The 20,773-nt window shown below is 39.6% G+C and overlaps 1 protein-coding gene across 1 annotated transcript; it reads left to right on the forward strand.

Moving 5' to 3' along the window:
- The first annotated feature begins 604 nt into the window (after window positions 1-604).
- Window positions 605-18,628, forward strand: LOC103102422 (lymphocyte antigen 6 family member E). The gene is made up of 3 exons (XM_056821015.1): window positions 605-692; window positions 12,205-12,324; window positions 18,116-18,628. The coding sequence occupies exons 1-3, from the start codon at window positions 605-607 to the stop codon at window positions 18,325-18,327; spliced, it is 420 nt and encodes a 139-aa protein (XP_056676993.1). The 3' UTR covers window positions 18,328-18,628.
- The last annotated feature ends 2,145 nt before the right edge of the window (window positions 18,629-20,773 follow it).

Below are 20,773 nucleotides of genomic sequence, written 5' to 3' on the forward strand. Positions count from 1 at the left end.
CTCTTAGAATTGATACTGAGACAGAAGGTAAAGGTTTAAGAGGGAAAAAAGATGCCTCAGCCTCCCTAGAGCTAAATTATTTTTAGTCATGTGCCACCATACTCAGTTGTTTTACTTGTTCTATAAACATTCCCTTTCCTAAGAATAAGATAATTGGGGTTAATGTTTATTGTTAGATGGATACAGTGGTCACTATGGAGATCTGCATGGGGTTGGTTTTTCTTTGAAGGCAGGATGATACAGTAGAAAAGAAAAAAATACAAAAAGTTTTAAAAATAAAAAATAAAAAAGGAAGAGTACTGATTTGCTTCTGGATTCAGAGGACCTGAGTTCAAATCCCATCTCCAACACTTTCTGTGTGACCTTGGGCTTGTCATTAATCCTTCTAGACCTCAGTTTCTACAAATGTAAATTGAGGAGATTGGGTTAGATGGCCTCGGAGGTCCCTTTTAGTTCTGGTTTGTTGATCTTACAAACTTACATATTGAGAAGCCCCTGGTGAAGGGAAAGGGTTTTCCAGTGTTTCCCTGACGTCTGCCTTCTGAAACTTTGGAAATTAGGGTCAGGGAGAGAGAATTGGAAATTAGATAATGCCTTACTGATTATGAAGTTCTTTACTCTAGAGAATGGAGATTCCTGGAAAAAGAGACATGTTGATCCCATGGGTCTTCTTTCTTGTGAATGGATGCTTGGTAAGAAATGTAGCCAAGGTGGGGAGGGGGAGGGCAGCTAGGTGGCTCAGTGGATTGAGAGCCAGATCCAGAGATTTGAGGTCCTGGGTTCCAATATGGCCTCAGACATTTCCTCGCTAGGTGACCCTAGGCAAGTCACTTAACCCCCATTGCCTAGCCCATACCACTCTTTTGCCTTAGAACCAATGAGAAGGTAAGTATTAAAAAAAAAAAGAAATGTAGTAATGACAAGGTGACAATGACCCTGTCCTACAGACTCTTCCATTGGTGGACATTAGGTGCACACATTCACAACCACATGCAACCACACACACACACACACACACACACACATAAATGGCAGCTCCTTTTGCCTCATTACTAGGCTTGGCAACTAGGTGGCACAGTGGATGGGGTGCTATACTTGTAATCATTAAGTCCTGAATTCAAATTCTACCTCTGAAACTTATTATGTGACCTTGGAAAAGTTACATAATTTCTCTGTGCCTCAGTTTTCTTGTCTAAAAAATGGAGATAATGGAACCTACATCACAGGGTTGCTGAGAGTATCAAATGAGATATTTGTAAAGTGTTCAGAAAACCTTAAAGCACTATATAAATGCCTTTTACTATTATTAATTTACTTGGGGAGCAAGATAAAGAGATTAAGAAGAAATGCCCAGATTGGAAAAAGACAGGAATGTCTTAAACTATTGTAAAAGACAGATTGGGCTGTTTGTTTCCAACCCAGACCACCAAATAAGAGAGAGACAGACAGAGAGACAGAGGCAGAGAGACTGAGGTGGATGGCAACCACCTGTGTACATAGGAGCTGTTGCACTATGATTTATTACCTGGCTATTTCCTGCAATAAAGAGATTCCAAATTAACCCGTGAATGTGTTTCCTTATGGGTCATACTCTTAAAAACTACTCAGAATGTACTTTAGAATATTTGATTTTAGCTATTTCTTTATCGTAACAAAGGAGATACTTGGTCTAACAGAATCAGAAATGGATTGTGAACTTGGAAATTACTCCACCCTAATTAGACATACTTTAGGGGAAGATAAAGTTGTAAACTCCTGATTGAACAATGAAGGTACTTAACTCATACCTTATAGTGACTTAAGCTAAGTCTATTTTTAGATCTAATACAAAAGGGTGTTAAGTATCTATAAATGTTAAATTAATCACAAAAAGGTCAAGTAACTCACAAAAGGTAAGCTTAACAAAGACTCAAAAGATATAATCTAACCAGAGAAGGTGAGAACTAAAGAATAGGCAGTCCTGGAAAAGCGTCTACTGTGATTGATAGATGTGAAAATTTAGGGGAGGTGACATAAGAGAAAATTTATTTAAAAGGAGGCAAAATAATTCAGGTTGGAGTGCAATTGGATTTGGAGTTCAGTTCAGTCAGGACTGAAACTCAGCCTGGAGGATCCCCTTCAGTCAGCTTCCTGGAGACAGTGTCATGGTGAGTGATAAGACTGACTCCCCTTCCCTTGGGCCCAGGGAAGCCACTTTGGCCAAGGCCTTTAACTACTGCCTGGCTCAGCCTGAGCCAGAGCAGTTTAAATGAATTCTCTCTCTCTCTCTCTCTCTCTCTCTCTCTCTCTCTCTCTCTCTCTCTCTCTCTCTCTCTCTCTCTCTCTCTCTCTCTCGTTCTCTCGTTTTTCCTTAATTCCTTCTCTCTATATTAATTAAAATCACCATAATCCCCAGCTGACTTGAATATTTTATTATTTGGGAATTTTCCCTGGCGACCAATTATTTAGATTTCAAGTCACAAAGCTAAAATTATCTTTACAATACTGAGTGAGAGTGGCAGTAAGAATCTGAATGGGAAATGGGTGTGAGCTATTCCTAGGCCACATTTGGAGATTTCCTTCTTGTAAATAACAGATAGGGCCAAAATATGAGCCAACATTGTGGAATGTTTACAAAATATTACATATTATGAACTATATTTTTATAATATTTACTATGTTCTAGGCAATGTGCTGAGCATGTCACAACAAACCTGGGAAGGCTGTTAGGTGCTATTATTATTTTGATTTTACATATAGGGAGACAGAGGCAAGCAGAGCAACTTGACCAAAGTCACACAGCTAGAAATTTTAGCAAGACTTAAACTCAGGTGTTCTTGATTCCAGGCCCGGTGCTCTATCCATGACATCATCTAGTTGATTCTTTTACATTTTTGAAACCCCATGTGTAAAATAGGATCCTTCTAGAGTCAAAATAAATTATATATCAAAAGGACTTTGCAAACTTTAAGACAGCCTGTATATATTAGTCATTATTTAATCAGCATTTTCATCCCCAGAATTGGATACAGTTTTGAGTTGCTAAGAGCTTCTAGGAACAATATAAATCCATGTTGCAAAACCTCATTTGGGTCCTCATTGCTGCATGGCAATTCATCTTTGGCTATTTCCCATGTTGCCCAGGATGAGTTCTTCAAATCTCTCATCTGTTCAAGTGTCTGACTTCATCTTTACTCCCTTCTTGAAGAGGTAGCATCAAGGTGCTAGGTGAGGAGAACTAGATTTTGAGTTAGAGGACTTGGATTTAAAACTCTAGCTTTGGTATTTACTACTTATGTGACTTTGGACAAGTCATTCAATTATGTGGGCCATGGTTTCCTCATCTGCCAATCAATGAAGTTAGACTCCAAAAGATGTCTAAAGTTCCTTCCAGCTCCAGATCTGTGATAAGGACCCATGGCTCTTAAATCTTTCTCTGCAGCAATAATTTATTTGTTGAATCTAGTTGTATATCTCCATCTGCTCTCGACAAACCTAAATGCCTAATTCTTTTCCTTTATTCATTCATTCCTTCCTTTGTTCATTCGTTTGTTCCTTTCTCTTTGTTTCTCTCTTTATTTTTTTCTCCATCTTCTCATTCTTTCTTTCGCTTTCCTTTTCTCTTTCCTTCTCTCTCCTCTTTCTTTGTCTCTCTCTCTTTCTCTCTTTCTTTCTTTCTTTCTTTCTTTTTTCTTTCTTCCTTCCTTCCTTTCTTCCTTCCTTCCTTCCTTCCTTCCTCCCTTCTTCCCTTCCTCCCTTCTTCTTTCTTTCTTTCTTTCTTTCTTTCTTTCTTTCTTTCTTTCTTTCTTTCTTTCTTTCTTTCTTTCTTTCTTTCTTTCTTTCTTTCTTTCTTTCTTTCTTTCTTTCTTTCTTTCTTTCTTTCCTTCCTTCCTTCCTTCTTTCCTTCCTTCTTTCCTTCTTTCTTTCTTTCTTTCTTTCTTTCTTTCTTTCTTTCTTTCTTTCTTTCTTTCTTTCTTTCTTTCTTTCTTTCTTTCTTTCTTTCTTTCTTTCTTTCTTTCTTTCTTTCTTTCTTTCTTTCTTTCTTTCTTTCTTTCTTTCTTTCTTTCTTTCTTTCTTTCTTTCTTTCTTTCTTTCCTTCCTTCCTTCTTTCTTTCTTTCTTTCCTTCCTTCTTTCTTTCTCCTTGTCTTCTATCTTAGAATCAATACTAATTATTAGTTCTAAGGCAGGAAAAAAGGTAAGGGCTAGGCAATGGAGGTTAAGTGACTTGCCCAGGGTAATACAGCTTGGAGGTATCTTGGGCCAGATTTTGACCCCAAGTCCTCTAAGCTCCAGACACTCTATCCACTTTGCTACCTAGCTGCCCCTGAATGAATGCCTTTCTTCACAGATTAAGGAAGAATATTCTCAAAGGCATGGAGTGGGGTGGGACCCGTTTGCCAAAGAAATCATGGGTCTTGGAAGTATGAAAGTATTGTTTTTTTGACTCTGACATTTTGTCCTTGAGAAATGCCAAAAGATAATATTGAGAGATAGGGTTCCATTGAATGGAAAGATAAATAGGGGGCGTGTTTGTATGCCTAGACCATAGAGCCATTACCTGATGGTACAACTTTCACTGATTATTCTTGGCTGGTGAAACTTACTTTTTAAAACAAATTCTTTCTTCATTTCCCCACAGACCTATTGCTGTCTTCTGAAGACACAAGCCCCAAGCCTCACTGAACAGCCTGAGAAGACCAGACTCAAATGGCATCTTACCTGATTTTCTTGATAGTCCTCCTGTGTTTTGACAAAGGTGAGATGTCTTGAAGTTTCCTAGTGTGAGATGAATTTTTCTGGGATTGTGTGGAAAGTAATTTTGATGGCTGAAAAATCCCCCAAGTATGCCTCTGAGCAACTAAATTGTATTACAGGGATGAATTCACCCTGTGCTTATTCAAGATGTCTATAGCAGTCATGGGAAAGAGTGATACTTAAGACTAATTTTTGGAGAAGGTGCCAACCTGTAATGATCAAAGGAATTTTCTCATCTGATAGTTCTCTATACCAATGAAATTGTGAGCCCAGTCTCTTTCTTATCATTACTATGAATAATTTGGAAAATAAAATCATAGCTTTGGAAGGTAGCATGCAACAGGGGAAGAGCATGGAAATCAGGAGACTCCTGACTTCTGGAGGTAGAAGATATGGGTTCAAATCCTCAAAAGTTAACTACTCAGTGTATGACCCCAGACATGTCCCTTATTCTCTCTGAGTCTCAGTTTCCTAATCTACAAAATGAGGCACTTGGACTAGATAGTTCCAATATCTTTTTCCAGCTCTAACTCAGGATTGCAGATTGAGAGCTAGACTCTTTGATTCAATGTTTTAATTTACAGGTGAGGAAAACTTGTTTCGTGGATCCCTTTGGCAGTCTGGAAGAGCATATAGACCCCCTCTCAGAATAATGTTTTTAAATGTGTAAAAGAAAATATATTAGATTGCAAAAGAAACTGATTTTATTGAAATAAAGATGGAAAAATGTGTCTCTCCATGTTCAAGGGATTCTCAAAAATCTAGCCACAAATCCCTTGGATGAAGAATTCATGCTTTACAGCCTGGAAGGAGTCATGCATTTGGAATCAGTCAGAGAACCTAAGTTTGAATCCTAGACCCAAAGTATTTCCCACAGAACAACCCTATGAGAGTGGGTGATCATGTTTTATTCAGAGTTAGGATCAAATGACTTCATAACTGGTATTTGAACCCAGATACATGGATTCTAAGGAGAAATGCTAATTACTTCTTGTAGTTTCCTCATAGATTCCAAGGATGAATTTTAGTCCAGTACTGATTGTGTTATAATTATCATTTCTTTTTTTTTTTTTTGAGGCTGGGTCTTTCTATCTTGCTCAGGTTGGAAGTTCAGTAGCCATGCACAGACCTGATCTCATTCTGATGGGCATGGAAGCTTTGATCTGCTCTGTCCCAGCTGGGACCAGTTCATCCATTCTTAGGCAGCCTAATCCCTCCTCTTTCCCTTCCTTCATCCGGCCAGAGTCTCACCAGATTGATTTTGGACTTAATGCAAGAAACCCAATTGACTTTAGTACAACTGTAGCTCAGAGTTCCTGAACTCAAGCTATCCACCAACCTCAGGCTCTCTGGTAGTATAGTGGTGATTACAGCATCTGTGATACCAAAAATGGTTACTAAAGCTTGAGTCTCCTTGCAATTTAACTGAAGTTTTCTCTTCCTGTCCTTGGGAAAAGACAGTGGCTGGATCTAGGCAAATCAGAGGATCAGAGGAAAACTGAGCAAGTATACAGATGAAGCACAATAGCTATGTTTCTCTCCCAGTCTACAGGTGATTGAGGCCAACATTTTCGAGTCATTTTTGGTGAGAAAGGGATACAAGGGGAGGCATCTGGGTGTCTCAGTGGCCTGAGAGTCAGACCAGAGACAGGAGTCCCGGGTTCAAATCTACCCTCAGATGCTTCCCAGCTGTGTGACCCTGGGCAAATCACTCCATTGCCTAACCCTTATTGACCTCCTGCCTTGAAATGAATGCACAATCTTGATTCTAAGACAAAAGGTAAAGGATTAAACACATTTTAAAAAGAGAGATACAAGGAATGGTTGGGATAATTTTCAGTCTTCTCTTTCTGTTATGGTGGTCAAATAAGTTCATCATAGAATGATGAACCCAGAAGAAACTGCTGAGATAACATAGTCTTGCCTCCTCATGTTACAGAAAAGAAAATTGAGGCCAAAAGACAGGAAGCAATTTGCCACACAGCTCCATTAGGGGCAGGGGTGGAATATGACCCAGACCTCCCACTTCACTGCCTAAAGTTGTTTCCATATCACTCTAAGTTTGGGCAATTCCATACTGTCAAACAGGTCAAAAATTATGAAAATCTTCCATTTATAGTAAATTGTACTGTTTTTAAAACTACAACTATTGCAATTGATCATCTATATGTTCCTGATCCTCCTCTTCTTATAATGAAACTCATAATTCTTTAGTTATTGTAGATTAACCAAAATTTTCTTTATCATGCTTTTTCTTTCTTCTAGCAATTGAGATAACTTTCACATAGTCAGTTCTTTTTTCCCCTTTAACTTAACAATTGTTTTGAACCCTTACTTTCTGTCTCAGGATCAGTTCTAAAGCAGAAGGGCAGTAAGAGCTGGGTAATTGGGGTTAGGTGATTTGCTCAGGGTCACACATCGAGGAAGTGTCTGAGGTCAGGTTTGAACAGAAGATCTCCTCTCTCCAGGCTTGGCTTTCTTTCCACTGAACAAGCTAGCTGCCCCTGAGTTTTCCAAAGACTTGGTTTGATGCATGGCAGTGGCTTGGATTAGGATAAAAGAAACTCATTTCCTTAATAACAGATAAAACTGCATAGTGTTTGAAGGTTTGCAAAATGCTTTCCATGTATCTCTCTCTCATTCAATCCTCATAACTCTGTTAGGTAAATGCTATTATTTTACAGATGAGAAAACTGAGGCTGTGACCCAGTAATGTGACTTGTTTAGAGACTACTAAATATGATGAGCCCACAGGTGGTCATTTGGATGGTGGAAGGCCCCACGCTCATTCCACATGAGGACCAGTGAAAAGAAGTGAGGGTGTTTACTCCAGAAGAGAAAAGGATTAGTGGGGGTCTGATAGCTGCCTTTAAGTATTTGAAGGGCTGAGATGGGAGGGAGAATTAGATTTGTCTGCTTAGCCCAGAGAACAGAACTCAGGAACAAGCTGTGGAAATTGCTAAGAAGCTGACAGACTCAATATCAAGACAAACTCACTAATAACGGGAGCTGTCCCCAAATGGAAGCGGCTGCCTGTGCAGGTTCTCCTTTACTGGAGGTCACCCTGAGTCTGGGCATTTACCTACTCCAGAAGAGGCCCCAAAGGTGAAAACCTTCCACTTTCAATAAACTCTACTGATAATGCTTCTTCAATCAAGTGGTAACTACTGATGTATTTATCATTTCTATGTTTTTGGCTCTATCCTTATCTTATCACTAAACCAATAACTCTTTAGTTACTGTAGATTAACTAAGGTTTTCTTTATCATGCTTTTTCTTTTTCATGGATGTTGAGACACCTTGAACACAGTCCTTTCTAGCCTTTGAAGTCCAATTCAAAGGTTATTATTAGTCATCTTTCTTTTGTTCTTGTTCTTCTATTTTTTTAAACCCTTACCTTGTATCTTAGAGTTAATACTGTGTATTGGTTCCAAGCCAGAAAAACTAGGCAATGAGGGTTTAGTGACTTGCCCAGGGTCACAGAGCTGGGAAGTGTCTGAGGTCAAATTTGAACCCAGGACCTCCCATCTCTAGGCCTGGCTCTCAATCCACTGAGCCACCCAGCTGCTGCTTGCTAGTTCTGTGACCTGGTTTCTCAGTCTTATTTTCCTCTTCTGTAAAATGAGGATAACCACAGTTGCTCTGCTTTCCTTATCAAACTGCTATGGGGAAAGCACTTTGTAAACCATAAAGGGCTTGAGAAATAGAATCTTTTAATTTTTTTTGTTTTTAATTTTCTTTCTTGGGAGAGCTCTGAAATTTGGGGAGGCATGAGGTGGGGTGCCAGCTTCATTAAGGAGGTATCAACAAAGTCTGCATTTTGGAATCAGAGAATTTTAGCTGTATTAGGGACCATAAAGGTTAAATAGTCTATTGTCTCACCTAGTACTGAAGCCCCTGACAAGTAGCTATCTAGCTTCTACTAGGTTCCTTCTGGGGACTGGGAGATCACTAATGATTAAGGCCATCCATTTAATTGCATTGATTGTAAGAAATTGATGAGGGAGAGAGGAGGGAGAGAGAGGAGGATAGAGGAAAGGAAAGACAAGAAAAGAGAGAGAGACAGAGAGACAGAGACAGAGATGGAGGGAGGGAGAGAGAGAGAGAGAGAGAGAGAGAGAGAGAGACAGACAGACAGACAGACAGACAGACAGACAGACAGACAGACAGACAGAGACAGACAGACAGAGACAGAGACAGAGACAGAGACAGAGACAGAGACAGAGACAGAGAGAGAAGCATGTAAGCTTGAAGATTGCATACCACTAATGGACCCCCTTATGAGCAAAGATTCTGGTGTTTCAGTGTTTCTATCTTCAGTATTAGGCACAGTGTCTTGTACCCAGTCATACTTAATAAATGTGTTGAAATGGATTGGCACTTACCTCTCTGGAATGTCAAATCACTACTCTCTGTCCCGCAGTCTGGAGCCTGATTAGCAGAGAAGTCTAAATCTCTTTCCTCATGCTTATTTATATATTTGAGTCAAACATTGTTGCTTAGCTCTCTCCATCTCACCCAAAGTCCTTTCTATTTCAAGCTAAACACCCCTAGACCCTTCAGAGGACTGCCATGAAGCATTCTCTCTAGTTCTCTCTCCATTCTGGTCATCCTTCATTTGGAAGCTCTCCTGCTTGTCAGCATCCTTTCTACAATGCTATAACCAGAGAGCACCAGTTGTTGTAGTAGAAGCAACATCAAGATCCCTTTTTTCTGGGAGGGCACAAAGACAAGAGGCCCCAATCTCTTCTGCCATTTTCCCTCCTGCTTGGGATCAGGGGAGCATCAAGAAGGGAAACACAAATGTTCCTGGGCTCTGCCCATAGAGGAGATGATTTGGTGGCTCCAATCCTAGCCTCAACCTCTCCTTTTTCCTTCTGTCCTCTCCCTTCCCTGGCATGTGCAAATGAAGAGATTGGGAAAGCTTCATTTAGGGGCACCATATCTGGAGTGATGACCTGCCCATAACCTATGAAACTTGCCACATCATGGGTGGAAAAGTTCCACACAGGGCTGGATAGCTCCATTCAAGGTGGGCACTAGCAGTGAACCTGGACTAGAATAGGGACTGCACTGACTGGTTTAACACAAACATCCTAGCTGTATGGTTGGCATGGTGGACAGTGCCCTGGCCAGAAGCAGGAGAATTCCCTTTACAGCAGAATCTTGACTCCATTCCCTCTCCATGTCCTCCTTCAACTCATTGCTCTTAGTTCTGGGACCAAGAAGAATAGACCTGCACCCTCTTCCATACAACAGTCCTTCACAGATTTGAAGACAGAAGTTATGTCTCCCACCTGCTAAGCCTTCTCCTTCTTCTCCAAACTAAATATTCCTTATTCATTCTAATAATATTTGAGTGGTGTGGTCTCCAATTTTCTCACCAACTTGTCACTTTCCTCCATCTGGTCAGTAGTTCAGGTTTTGTTTTGTTTTTAAACCCTTACCTTCTGTCGTACTATCAGTTCTAAGACAGAACAGTGGCAAGGGCTAGGCAATCAAGGTTAAGTGACTTGCTCAGTATTACCCAGCTAGGAGGAATATGAGTGCAAATTTGAACTCAGGTCCCCCTGATTCCATGCCTGGCACTCTATCCATTTGCTGTGCTATTTAGCTGTCCCACTAGTGGTGCTTTCAAAGTGTAGCATCAAGATAGGGGATGGAGACTGGACTTTTAAAGTCATTGGCATAAGGAACTCCCAGATGAGGAAACTCCCTCTACTGATGTAGGTTGTACCTTCTCTGAGACTTAGGGGTCTAATAGAATTTCCTAGAGCACCAAATGGCTTTTAGGTGACTAATCCAGGTTCACAGAGCCAATAACTGTCAGAGGCAGGACTTCCAGTTTGAAGAACTGAGCTCTAGCTACTGTCAAATTGCCTTTCATGGAGCTGAGAACTGAACACTGTATTATGATATGGTCTAAGGGTCTGTAACTTATTTATTTAAATCTTTAAATTTTTTTATTTAATTAATTAATTTAAAATATTTTTCCATAATTAGATGGTTCATATCTTTTCCCTCCCTAGCCCCTAGCCCCCACCATAGCCAATGCACAATTCAACTGGGTTTCACATGTATCATTGATCAAGATCTATTTTCATATTATTGATATTTGCATTAGGATGATCATTTAGAGTCTATAGCCTATCCTAAGGGACTGTCATTTAATCTTCCTCAACCTTATTTCCTAAATCTGTTAGTGACAAAATTGGACCAAGTGATCCCTAAGATTTCTTCCAGTTTTAGCCTGTAGTATTTGACGATCTTTTCTAGCTCTGGTATACCATGTTTTCTGTTTTAGCTTAAAAAGTCCCTCTTGCCTCTTATATTTCAGGTTCTAAGGTCCCTTCCAAGGCTCATTCCAGCACTAACATTCTATTTGATCAACAAGCATTTTTTTGTTTAGTTATTTGCATTTTTTTGTTTTGCTATTCAGTCATTTTCAGTCATGGCCAACCCTTTGAGATCCTTTTTGGATTTTCTTGGCAAAGATACGCGAGTGGTTTACCATTTCTTTCTTCAGCTCATTTTACAGATGAGAAGACTGATATAAACAGAGTTAAGTGACTTGCCCAGAATCAGCTAGTAAGTATCTGTGGCTGGTTTTGAATTCAGGTCTTCCTGACTTGGGTCTAGCCATCTATCCATTGTGTTACCTGGCTATCCTAAGCATTTATTAAATACTTACTGTGTGCCAGGCATTGTGCTAAAGGTAAGGGAAAAGAATAAACATTTATTAAGTACCTACTATGTGCCAGGCAGTCTGCTAAGCACTTCACCAATATTATCTCCTTTGACAACACTGAGAGATAATATTAATACTAATTAACATTTATGTAGCACTCCCTATATGTACTGCACTAAGCACTTTACAATTATTATCTCACTTGATCCTTACAACAACCCTGGGAGGTAGGTGTTCTTATTATTCTCACTTTATAGTTGAGGAAACTGAGCCAGGAAGAGGATAAGTGACTTGCCCAGGGTCAAACATGTAGTAAGTGTCTGAGGCTGGATATACATTCAGGTCTTCCTGACTCCAGGTCCAAAGTTCTATCTCCTAAGCCATCTAGCTGACTGTCCCTCCTAACTGCTATAGATACACAGACAAAACCAGTCAAAAAAGGACCCACCAAAAAACACAACGTGTTCTCTGCCCTTGAGGAACTCATATTGTAATGGGGGACAAAATATGTCAACAGTTGGGTAAAGACGGCCCCATACAGCTTTGCCATTCCATTTTTTTCTATCTTAGTGTTTCTTCCTGGTCTAAGGTTTCATGGTCTATGTTCCAAGGCCCCATGTAACGCCAACATTCTATGTTCTAAGTCCCTCCCAGCTCTTAAAGTTATATTCTCTAAAGTTTGGCTACTGAGGAGCACCAGGTGTGAAGTCAGGAGTTAGCCCTCTCCAGGCCAGTGAATTGAAGAGGGCAGTCATTCAGTCTGGCTTGGTTCTTCCCACAGGAAGTACTCTGCAGTGTTATTCATGTGAGGGGGACAGCTGCCATGGCAAGAACCAAAGTCCCACCAACTGTTCATCCTTTGATGCCTACTGTGAGACCATCGTGGTGACTGTCCAGTTGGGTAAGTTTTGGCCATGACCTGGAACAATCTGACTGGAAGACAAATAAAAACTCCCATTTCTAGAGAATTTTAATATTGACTAAGGGTTTTCCTCCAAACAGCCCAAAGAGGGAGGTAATGGAGGATTATTGCTCATGCTTTATAGAGGAAGTTCAGCAAAAGGAAATGAATGGAATTTCAGCCTTGGCTTTCTGACTCTAAGTCTTTGAACCTTTCTGCTATATCAAGCTATAGGGCTTACTTTATATGACCCATAAATGTGATCCTTTGCCATATGCATTAGGCAATAGGTATTAACCAACTACCAACCATGTACCTATTACTGTGCCAAATGTGATTACTGTGCCAAATGTGGGTGGGAGAACGTAGCCTCTGGACTCAAGGAGCTCAAAATCTATTTGAGGAGACATGACTCACGCAGGTAAAATGGAGAACCATTGCAGATAGCTTTTAGGAAGTGTTCAGTTGTATGATTGTGCAGAATACTCTACAAAGCCTTAAAGGGCTATACAAATGTGGATTAATATAATTACCAGTAGGAGACAACTAAGTGGCTCAGTGGATTGAGAGCTAGGTCTAGAGCCAGGAAGTCCTGGGTTTAAATATGATCTCAGACACTTTCTGACCTTGGGCAAGTCACTTAACCCTCACTGCGTAGCCCTTGCTCTTCTGCATTAGAAACAATATAAGAATCAAGGTAAGGGATTTTAAAAAGAGATAATTATGACTAGATTGTAAACTCCTTATGGGTAGAAACTAGATCTTACTTCTCTTTGGACCTCCCATAGTCCCAAGCATAGTACCTTGAAGAGAGTAGGCATTTGATATTTGACAAGTTTTTGACATGAATGAATGAACAAATGAACAACATATTCCTTTTATTTATTTGTTATTTATATTTATTATTGATTCTCAGAATTTTAGTTTAGAAGTAATTTTATAGATTTTCTTTCCAAACTCCCTTATTTTATGAATGAGAAAAATGAATTTTAAAGAGGTTCAATGGTTTATCCAAGACCACACAGCAGAGCTGCAATAAAATCTGAGTTTTCTGGAATGTTTTGGACTATTTTTCTGGATTATCTAAGCAGTGATGAGTATGAGGAATTCAGAAACACAGGCTATATTGTGTGAAATGAGGCAAATTCAAAAGTAAGGAGAACCTTTAAAATAATGTATAATATGACTTCACTCATGTAAATGAAAGCACTAAAATAAATCGGAATATTGTCATAATAGCAGGAATTAGCCCCCCAGAAGAATTGGGGGAAATGTATTTCCTTCTTTTCCTTGGAATTGTGGGAGGCTCTGGATGAAGAATCTTGACCACATCGCTAGACCTAGCCACCTTAGCAGTGTGTTTTGCTTCACTTTTTTCTTTGTTACAAGCAAAGACTCACTGAGAGAGTAGGTAAGAGGGTACAACATATCTAGAAATGATTGTTATGTAAAAGCAAAGGGCATCAATAAAACTTTAATTTGAAAAAAAATCTTGTTTCTCCACTCCCTAGAAAGCCTTTCTGCTATATTACATGGCAGTAATAATTATTAGCATTAATGATTTGGAATTATTCTGTCTTTTTAAAAAATGAATGAATGAATATATTTGCTTATTACATTAAAAGACCCAGCTAATCCATCCCTCTCTCTCTTCCCACTATTAGAGAAGGCATCATGTGACAAAAAGATATACATGTCAGGGCAGGTAGGTGTCTCGGTGGCTAGAAGCGAGACCCAGAGAGAGGGAGTCCTGGATTCAAATCTAGTCTCAGACACTTCTGAGTTGTGTTACCCTGGGCAAGTCACTTAACCCTTATTGCTTAGACCTTTCTTCTCTTATGCCTTGGAACCAATACTTAGTATTGAATCTAAGATGGAAAGTAAGAATTAAAAAAAATTTGTATATATAAAACCATGTCTTCCTTATTTCTATTCATCAGTTCTTTCTCTGGAAGTGGACACACACAAGTCATTCTTCAAACAATATTTCTGTTTCTGTCTATAAACTTATTTAGTTTCTGCTTGTTTCACTCTTCATAACTTCATGCAGATCTTTCTGTGTTTTCCAAAAATTAACCTGCTCATCATTCCTTAGGGTGCACATCACACTTGTATGCCCCAACTTGGTTATCCATTTCCCAGTGGATGGACATCCCCTCAATTTCCAATTCTTTGCCACCACAAAGAGAGCTGCTATAAATACTTTAGAACATGGAGGTTCTTTTCCTTTTTTCCCCTGATCACCTTAGGAAATAAACGCAGTGGTAATGCTGTTGGGTCAAATTTACTCTCATTAAAAAGCTAATCATTCATCCCCATAGATTATCTAGGCTCCTGTCTTTAGTCTTCTCATAAAATATTTTATGAGAATACACCGAGAAAAAAATAAGAATGCGATATTTTGATAAAAGACCCCTAAAGCCTCTTCCAGCTTTGACATCCTAAGTTCTTAAATCCCTTCTTGCTGTGATGTGCCACATTGTAAGGCCCCTCTCAGCTCCCATATTCTATATTCCAAGGTCCCTCTAAGCACTGACATTAGGTATTTGAAGATCCATTCCAGCATGGATAACAGCGTTGGTTTGTTACTCTTGGTGCCTCCCTTTGGGGAATTTTGGAACTTGCACAGTCCACCACAGGAGGGTAGTCAAGGTTTGAAAGGAGAATTTATGAACCTCAAATGAGTCAAAGGGTGTTGCTTGCTGACTGGTCTTTGCTTTTGCTAACTGGTTTGGGGTGGAAGGGCAGGAAGAGTAGTAAAACTTAGCTTTCAACAGGGCCTTTTCCCCTATCCCGTTTACATGAATACATCTAGTTACCAGAGAGCAAAAGTACCCCTTAAACCAAAGTTATAACTTCTGATTGTCTCTCTAACTAGTTGTCTCACTATCTAACTCTCTTTAAATGTTCAGTGTAAGCATTTATCCCTTAGAAATCAACTAATGCTATTTAAATCAAGGTATGATTTATTGTTTTATTGGTGATCTATACTTGAGAAATTGATGAAAAATATGTTAACAATGCTGCAGATCCTTCCCTTCCTCCCTCCCTCCCTCCTTCCTTCCTTCCTTCCTTCCTTCCTTCCTTCCTTCCTTCCTTCCTTTCTTTCTTTCTTTCTTTCTTTCTTTCTTTCTTTCTTTCTTTCTTTCTTTCTTTCTTTCTTTCTTTCTTTCTTTCTCTTCTTTCTTTCTTTCTTTCTTTCTTTCTTTCTTTCTTTCTTTCTTTCTTTCTTTCTTTCTTTCTTTCTTTCTTTCTTTCTTTCTTTCTTTCTTTCTTTCTTCCTCTTCCTTTCTTCCTTTCTTCCTTTCTTCCTTTCTTCCTTTCTTCCTTCCTTTCTTTCTTTCTTTCTTTCTTCCTTTCTTCCTTCTTCTTCCTTCCTTCCTTCCTTCCTTCCTTCCTTCCTTCCTTCCTTCCTTCCTTCCTTCCTTCCTTCCTTCCTTCCTTCCTTCCTTCCTTCCTTCCTTCCTTCCTTCCTTCCTTCCTTCCTTCCTTCCTTCCTTCCTTCCTTCCTTCCTTTTTCTCCTCAGTAATTCAAGAACCTCCCTTACCCTTTCCCCATTTTCTGACAGCTCAAAACAAGAAAGTGCATGTCTCAGCTTATAAACAGGCTTAGGGGATAGAAACCTGATGATAGCATTTAAGACTTCTCAAATACACCTTTCCCCCAGGGACTTGAGAAAGTTTGCTACCTGTTTAGCTTGTGTCAACACATGGTTGGAGAGCTTGGTGGGATGGGAGTAGGGAAGATGGGCACTGAGAAGGAAGTCATTCTAATTTTAAATAACCAGATTTTTCAGATGCTTGTACTATTTCAGCTAGAAAGACAAGAATATTGCTTCGATCCTCCCTTGCTTTTTTTGTTGCATCAAATAAACAAAATTTAAATAAAACTTAAAAATATTTTTGTACAAGAAGGTTCTTTTCTCCTATCTCTCTTCTCTTTGGGATACACCCAGAAGTGGTACTACTGAATCAAAATTATATATAATTTCATGAGCCTTTGGGCATGGAATAACCCCCTTTATCTCAATAGCATTTAATAATCTTAAAGATCTTTTACAACTTGGGGTAGGTATTGTTGGTAGGCCCGAGAAGGCTTTAGGGAAGCATCTAGTTCTGATTCCAAACCTAGACAAGAGTTTAGGATATAAATTCCAGATTTGTGACTGTAGGAGAGGAATGCTTGTAAGACTCATAAGAGACAAGAGTTAGGTTAGAGATAGAGGAGTCTCCATGCTCCATGGCTCTAACCCTAATATGTCATAATCCCGATATTTATTGTGACCCTAATTCTAGCCCTTATGTACTGTTCATGTGCCTCTAATCCATGCTGCTCTGCTTTCTAGTGGATTGCTTGGTGGCAGAGTGAACAGAGTGCTGGACCAGGAGTCAGAAAATACTTATTGTGTGACCCTGGGCAAGTCACTTAACCTCGTTTGCCTGAGTTTTCTCATCTGTCAAAGGAGCTAGAGAAGAAAATGGCAAACCACTCCAGTATCTTTGCCAAGAAAACCCCCAAAGGGGTTATGAAGAATCAGACACAACTGAAACAATCGAACAAAAATGTTTTCTAGTGAAAGTTGCCCCCAAACGGGAAAACATGGTTCCTCCATTTCATCATATTTGCAGAGCTAACAACAGGCAGCTAAGTGGCACAGGGAATTGATCATTGAATCTGGAATCAAGAAGATTTGAGTTCAAATCTAGTTTCAGACATTTCCTAGCTGAGTGACAGGCAAGTCACTCAACCTCTGCCTGCCTCAGTTTCCTCATCTGTAAAATGTTAGCAGCTAGCCTAATAGCTGAATTTTGTGATTCCTGGCCCAGGGCAGCTTCTGACTCACCCAAAGCTTCTCTCTCCCTTGAGGATGCTGTGAGAAACTCTATTAATGTGAATCTGTGTCATATCAGTGGGTTCGCATTCATGCCAGTTTCTCTTTCCCCACCATCAGCACTTTAATATTGCCCTAAGAAGCCTGGACTTTTGAATTAACCTTTTAATAGACCTTCCTGACTCTGCTTTCCTTCCAATACTTTATCCTTTCAATACCAGTATTCTTTTCTAATACCTCCTACTTATTGTCCAGATGAACACAATCAAATTCTTTTCCCTGTGATTTGAGAGCAGCTAGGTGACTCAGGGGATCAAGAACCTGACCTAGAGTCAGGAAAACTTGAGTTCAAATCTGCCCTCAGATACTTCCTAACTGGGTTATCCTGGTCAAGTCACTTTATCCTATTTGCCTCAGTTTTCTCATATGTAAAATGAGCTGGAGAAAGAAATGGCAAACCATTCCAGTACCTCTGTCAAGAAAACCCCAACTGGAGTCACAAAGAGTTGGACATGACTGAAACAACAACTTGGCAGTAGCTGATCTTTCCAGTCTTATTTTATATTATTCTTCTATGCACTGTAGATTCCCACCAAAGTGTACAACACTTTGTCTTTTATTGTGTCCTGAGCACTCTTCTCTCCTGTTTGGTGTATATGTTCACTCACTTCTCTATACCTAGAATATTTCCCATCCCTCTTTTTTACTTTTTGAATTCTCTTCACTAACCTGAAAAAAATTTCCACTGAAATACCAGCTCCTCCAGGAAGCCTTTCTTGATTTCTCTGAGTTGGTTATTGTATTCCATAGTCATCTGCATGTGTATCATTTTCCACTATGGGACAGGAAACTTCATGGGAATAGGTACTGTGTCTTATCTCAACTTGGAATGAGTGAGAGTTGGATGTCAATGGTGAAGGTTTTCTGAAACAGTTCTTGCCTTTGCTCTCTTTTTCTAGATACCCACAAGATTGAAAGAATCATCCAGAAATGCTCTTCTATCTGCCAGCCCCACAACAAAACATTTGACATGGTGCATGTGACATCGAGTTGTTGTAACTACACCCTCTGCAATAGCAATGGAGTGACCCATGTGGCTGCCAGCAGAGGAGCGGTAGCCTTGACTGTGCTGACTTCCTTTGCTTTTCTCCTCTTTGGGAGCAGGCTTTGATGTGCCAGCTGATTACTTGATTTATCAACTAGGGAGCATTTATTGAGCACCTACTGTTTGTCTATCAAAATCAAAGAAGACCTGCCCTTGGGGGAGCTAACAATCAAATGAGGTAGACAAATAAATATATGTACATAATACAAAACATGTAGAGGAACCTATTTGCTCTTAAAGAACCCACTTGAACTTATTCCTTGGGAAGTCCTTAAGTTATATTTAATCAATGCCATAGACCTGGGTATTCAGAAACATCTGGATGTGGGGCATCTTGGAGACAAGGCAGCCAGGTGACTGGAGGATACTGTGGTTTCTAAGTGGCTGCTCCATAATTATGTGAATGCATTTCCACATCCTTTCTTGGGAACCACCCAACAAATTAGAGACACACTCTGCCCTCCCCAGGGCTGCTTAGTTGGACTCCAATCAATCCAACAACTATTTATCAGGCACTAACTATGTGGAGAGCTCTGTGTTCACTACTAGGGGAGGCATAGAGTTCAGGATCCTGCCAGATAGGAAGCTAGCACGAAGCAAATAGAGCTCTTGACCTGGGGACTGACATTTGGAAGGCTACGTATGTTTCATCCCTATGCAGATCTCCATCCCTGTACCTTACCTCAAACCCCACCACTGGTCTATTCACCTGCTTTTCAGAGCACCTCTCTCCTTGCAGCATTGCCATAATGATCCTCTTCTAAGGTCTAGCTTTTCCCTCAAATCCTCTGAGTGTTAGGATTTTGAACTATCCTTTGGGCCCCCTACAATCTCCACCTTACTCTTTTTGCCACAGGTGGAAAAATTACTGGTTGTCATTCTAATAGAGCTCATAGCCTAGTAGTGAGGTAAGGTATAAACACAAATAACTATGGCTTGTGACATTACATGTTAAATATATATATACAATAATTATACATATTTGCAGCAACCCTATATCTCTCTCTGGCTCTATCTATATTTATACATATCCACCAATTCATCTAGCTATCTTTCTTTCTATCTAGGATTGCTACTAAACAAAGTACTGTATGACACTTGAAAGGAAAGAATATTTATATCTATCCATCTCTTCATCTTCCTTCCTTCCTTCCTTCCTTCCTTCCTTCCTTCCTTCCTTCCTTCCTTCCTTCCTTCCTTCCTTCCTTCCTTCCTTCCTTCCTTCCTTCCTTCCTTCCTTCCTAGGATTGCTACTAAACAAAGTACTGTATGACACTTGAAAGGAAAGGATATTTATATCTACCATCTATTCATCTTTCTTTCTTTCCTTCTTTCCTTCCTTCTTTCTTTCTTTCCTTCCTTCTTTCTTTCTTTCTTTCTTTCTTTCTTTCTTTCTTTCTTTCTTTCTTTCTTTCTTTCTTTCTTTCTTTCTTTCTTTCTTTCTTTCTTTCTTTCTTTCTTTCTTTCTTTCTTTCTTTCTTCTTTCTTTCTTTCTTTCTTTCTTTCTTTCTTTCTTTCTTTCCTTCCTTCCTTCCTTCCTTCCTTCCTTCCTTCCTTCCTTCCTTCCTTCCTTCCTTCCTAGGATTGCTACTAAACAAAGTACTGTATGACACTTGAAAGGAAAGGATATTTATATCTACCATCTATTCATCTTTCTTTCTTTCTTTCTTTCTTTCTTTCTTTCTTTCTTTCTTTCTTTCTTTCTTTCTTTCTTTCTTTCTTTCTTTCTTTCTTTCTTTCTTTCTTTCTTTCTTTCTTCCTTCCTTCCTTCCTTCCTTCCTTCCTTCCTTCCAGGATTGCTCTAAACAAAGTACTGCATGACACTAGAAAGAAAAGGATATTTATATCTATCTATTCATACATCTGTTCATCCATCTTTGTTTCTGTCTCTCTGTCTCTTTCTCTTTCTCTGTCTCTGTCTCTCTCTTTCTATATAGGTTTGCAACTAAACAAAATATTGTATGACACTTGAAGGACAAGGATATTGATTTAAGAAAAAAAAATAGATAAACTGTGGGAGTGGAAACACCGATGAAGGGCAACTGCTTGACTGCAGGGTTGGAGGGGATAAGACCGAGGAGAGACTCTAAATGAACACCTTAATGCAAGTTCCAACAACGGGGAGATGGGTTCAGGTCAAGAGCCCATGTGATGACCAGTGGAATGTGCGTTGGCTATGGGAGAGGGAAAGGTGGGGGGGCGGGGGAGGGGAGGAAAGGAAGATGATCTTTGTTTCCAGTGAATGGTGTATGGAAACCAAATAAAATAATGTTTAAAAATTAAAAAAAAAGAAAAAAGAAGGAAAAAAAATAGCCTTACTGACTACAGATAAGAGCATCAAGCAGGTGGGGCTGTAGAACATTGCTGCTAGTAGGTTCATGGCACAACAAACAAGCAACAAACTTCTTGGCCTGAACCTGTTAGGAAAATTCTTTTTTGTCCTGTGATTGCTTGCAAGTCTGTGGTTGCCTCCTTCCTAGGTACATCTTGTAAGGTGCCATGGAAGCTGAAT

The sequence above is a fragment of the Monodelphis domestica genome, chromosome 3 (genome assembly GCF_027887165.1).
Source record: "Monodelphis domestica isolate mMonDom1 chromosome 3, mMonDom1.pri, whole genome shotgun sequence".
Taxonomy (NCBI): domain Eukaryota; kingdom Metazoa; phylum Chordata; class Mammalia; order Didelphimorphia; family Didelphidae; genus Monodelphis; species Monodelphis domestica.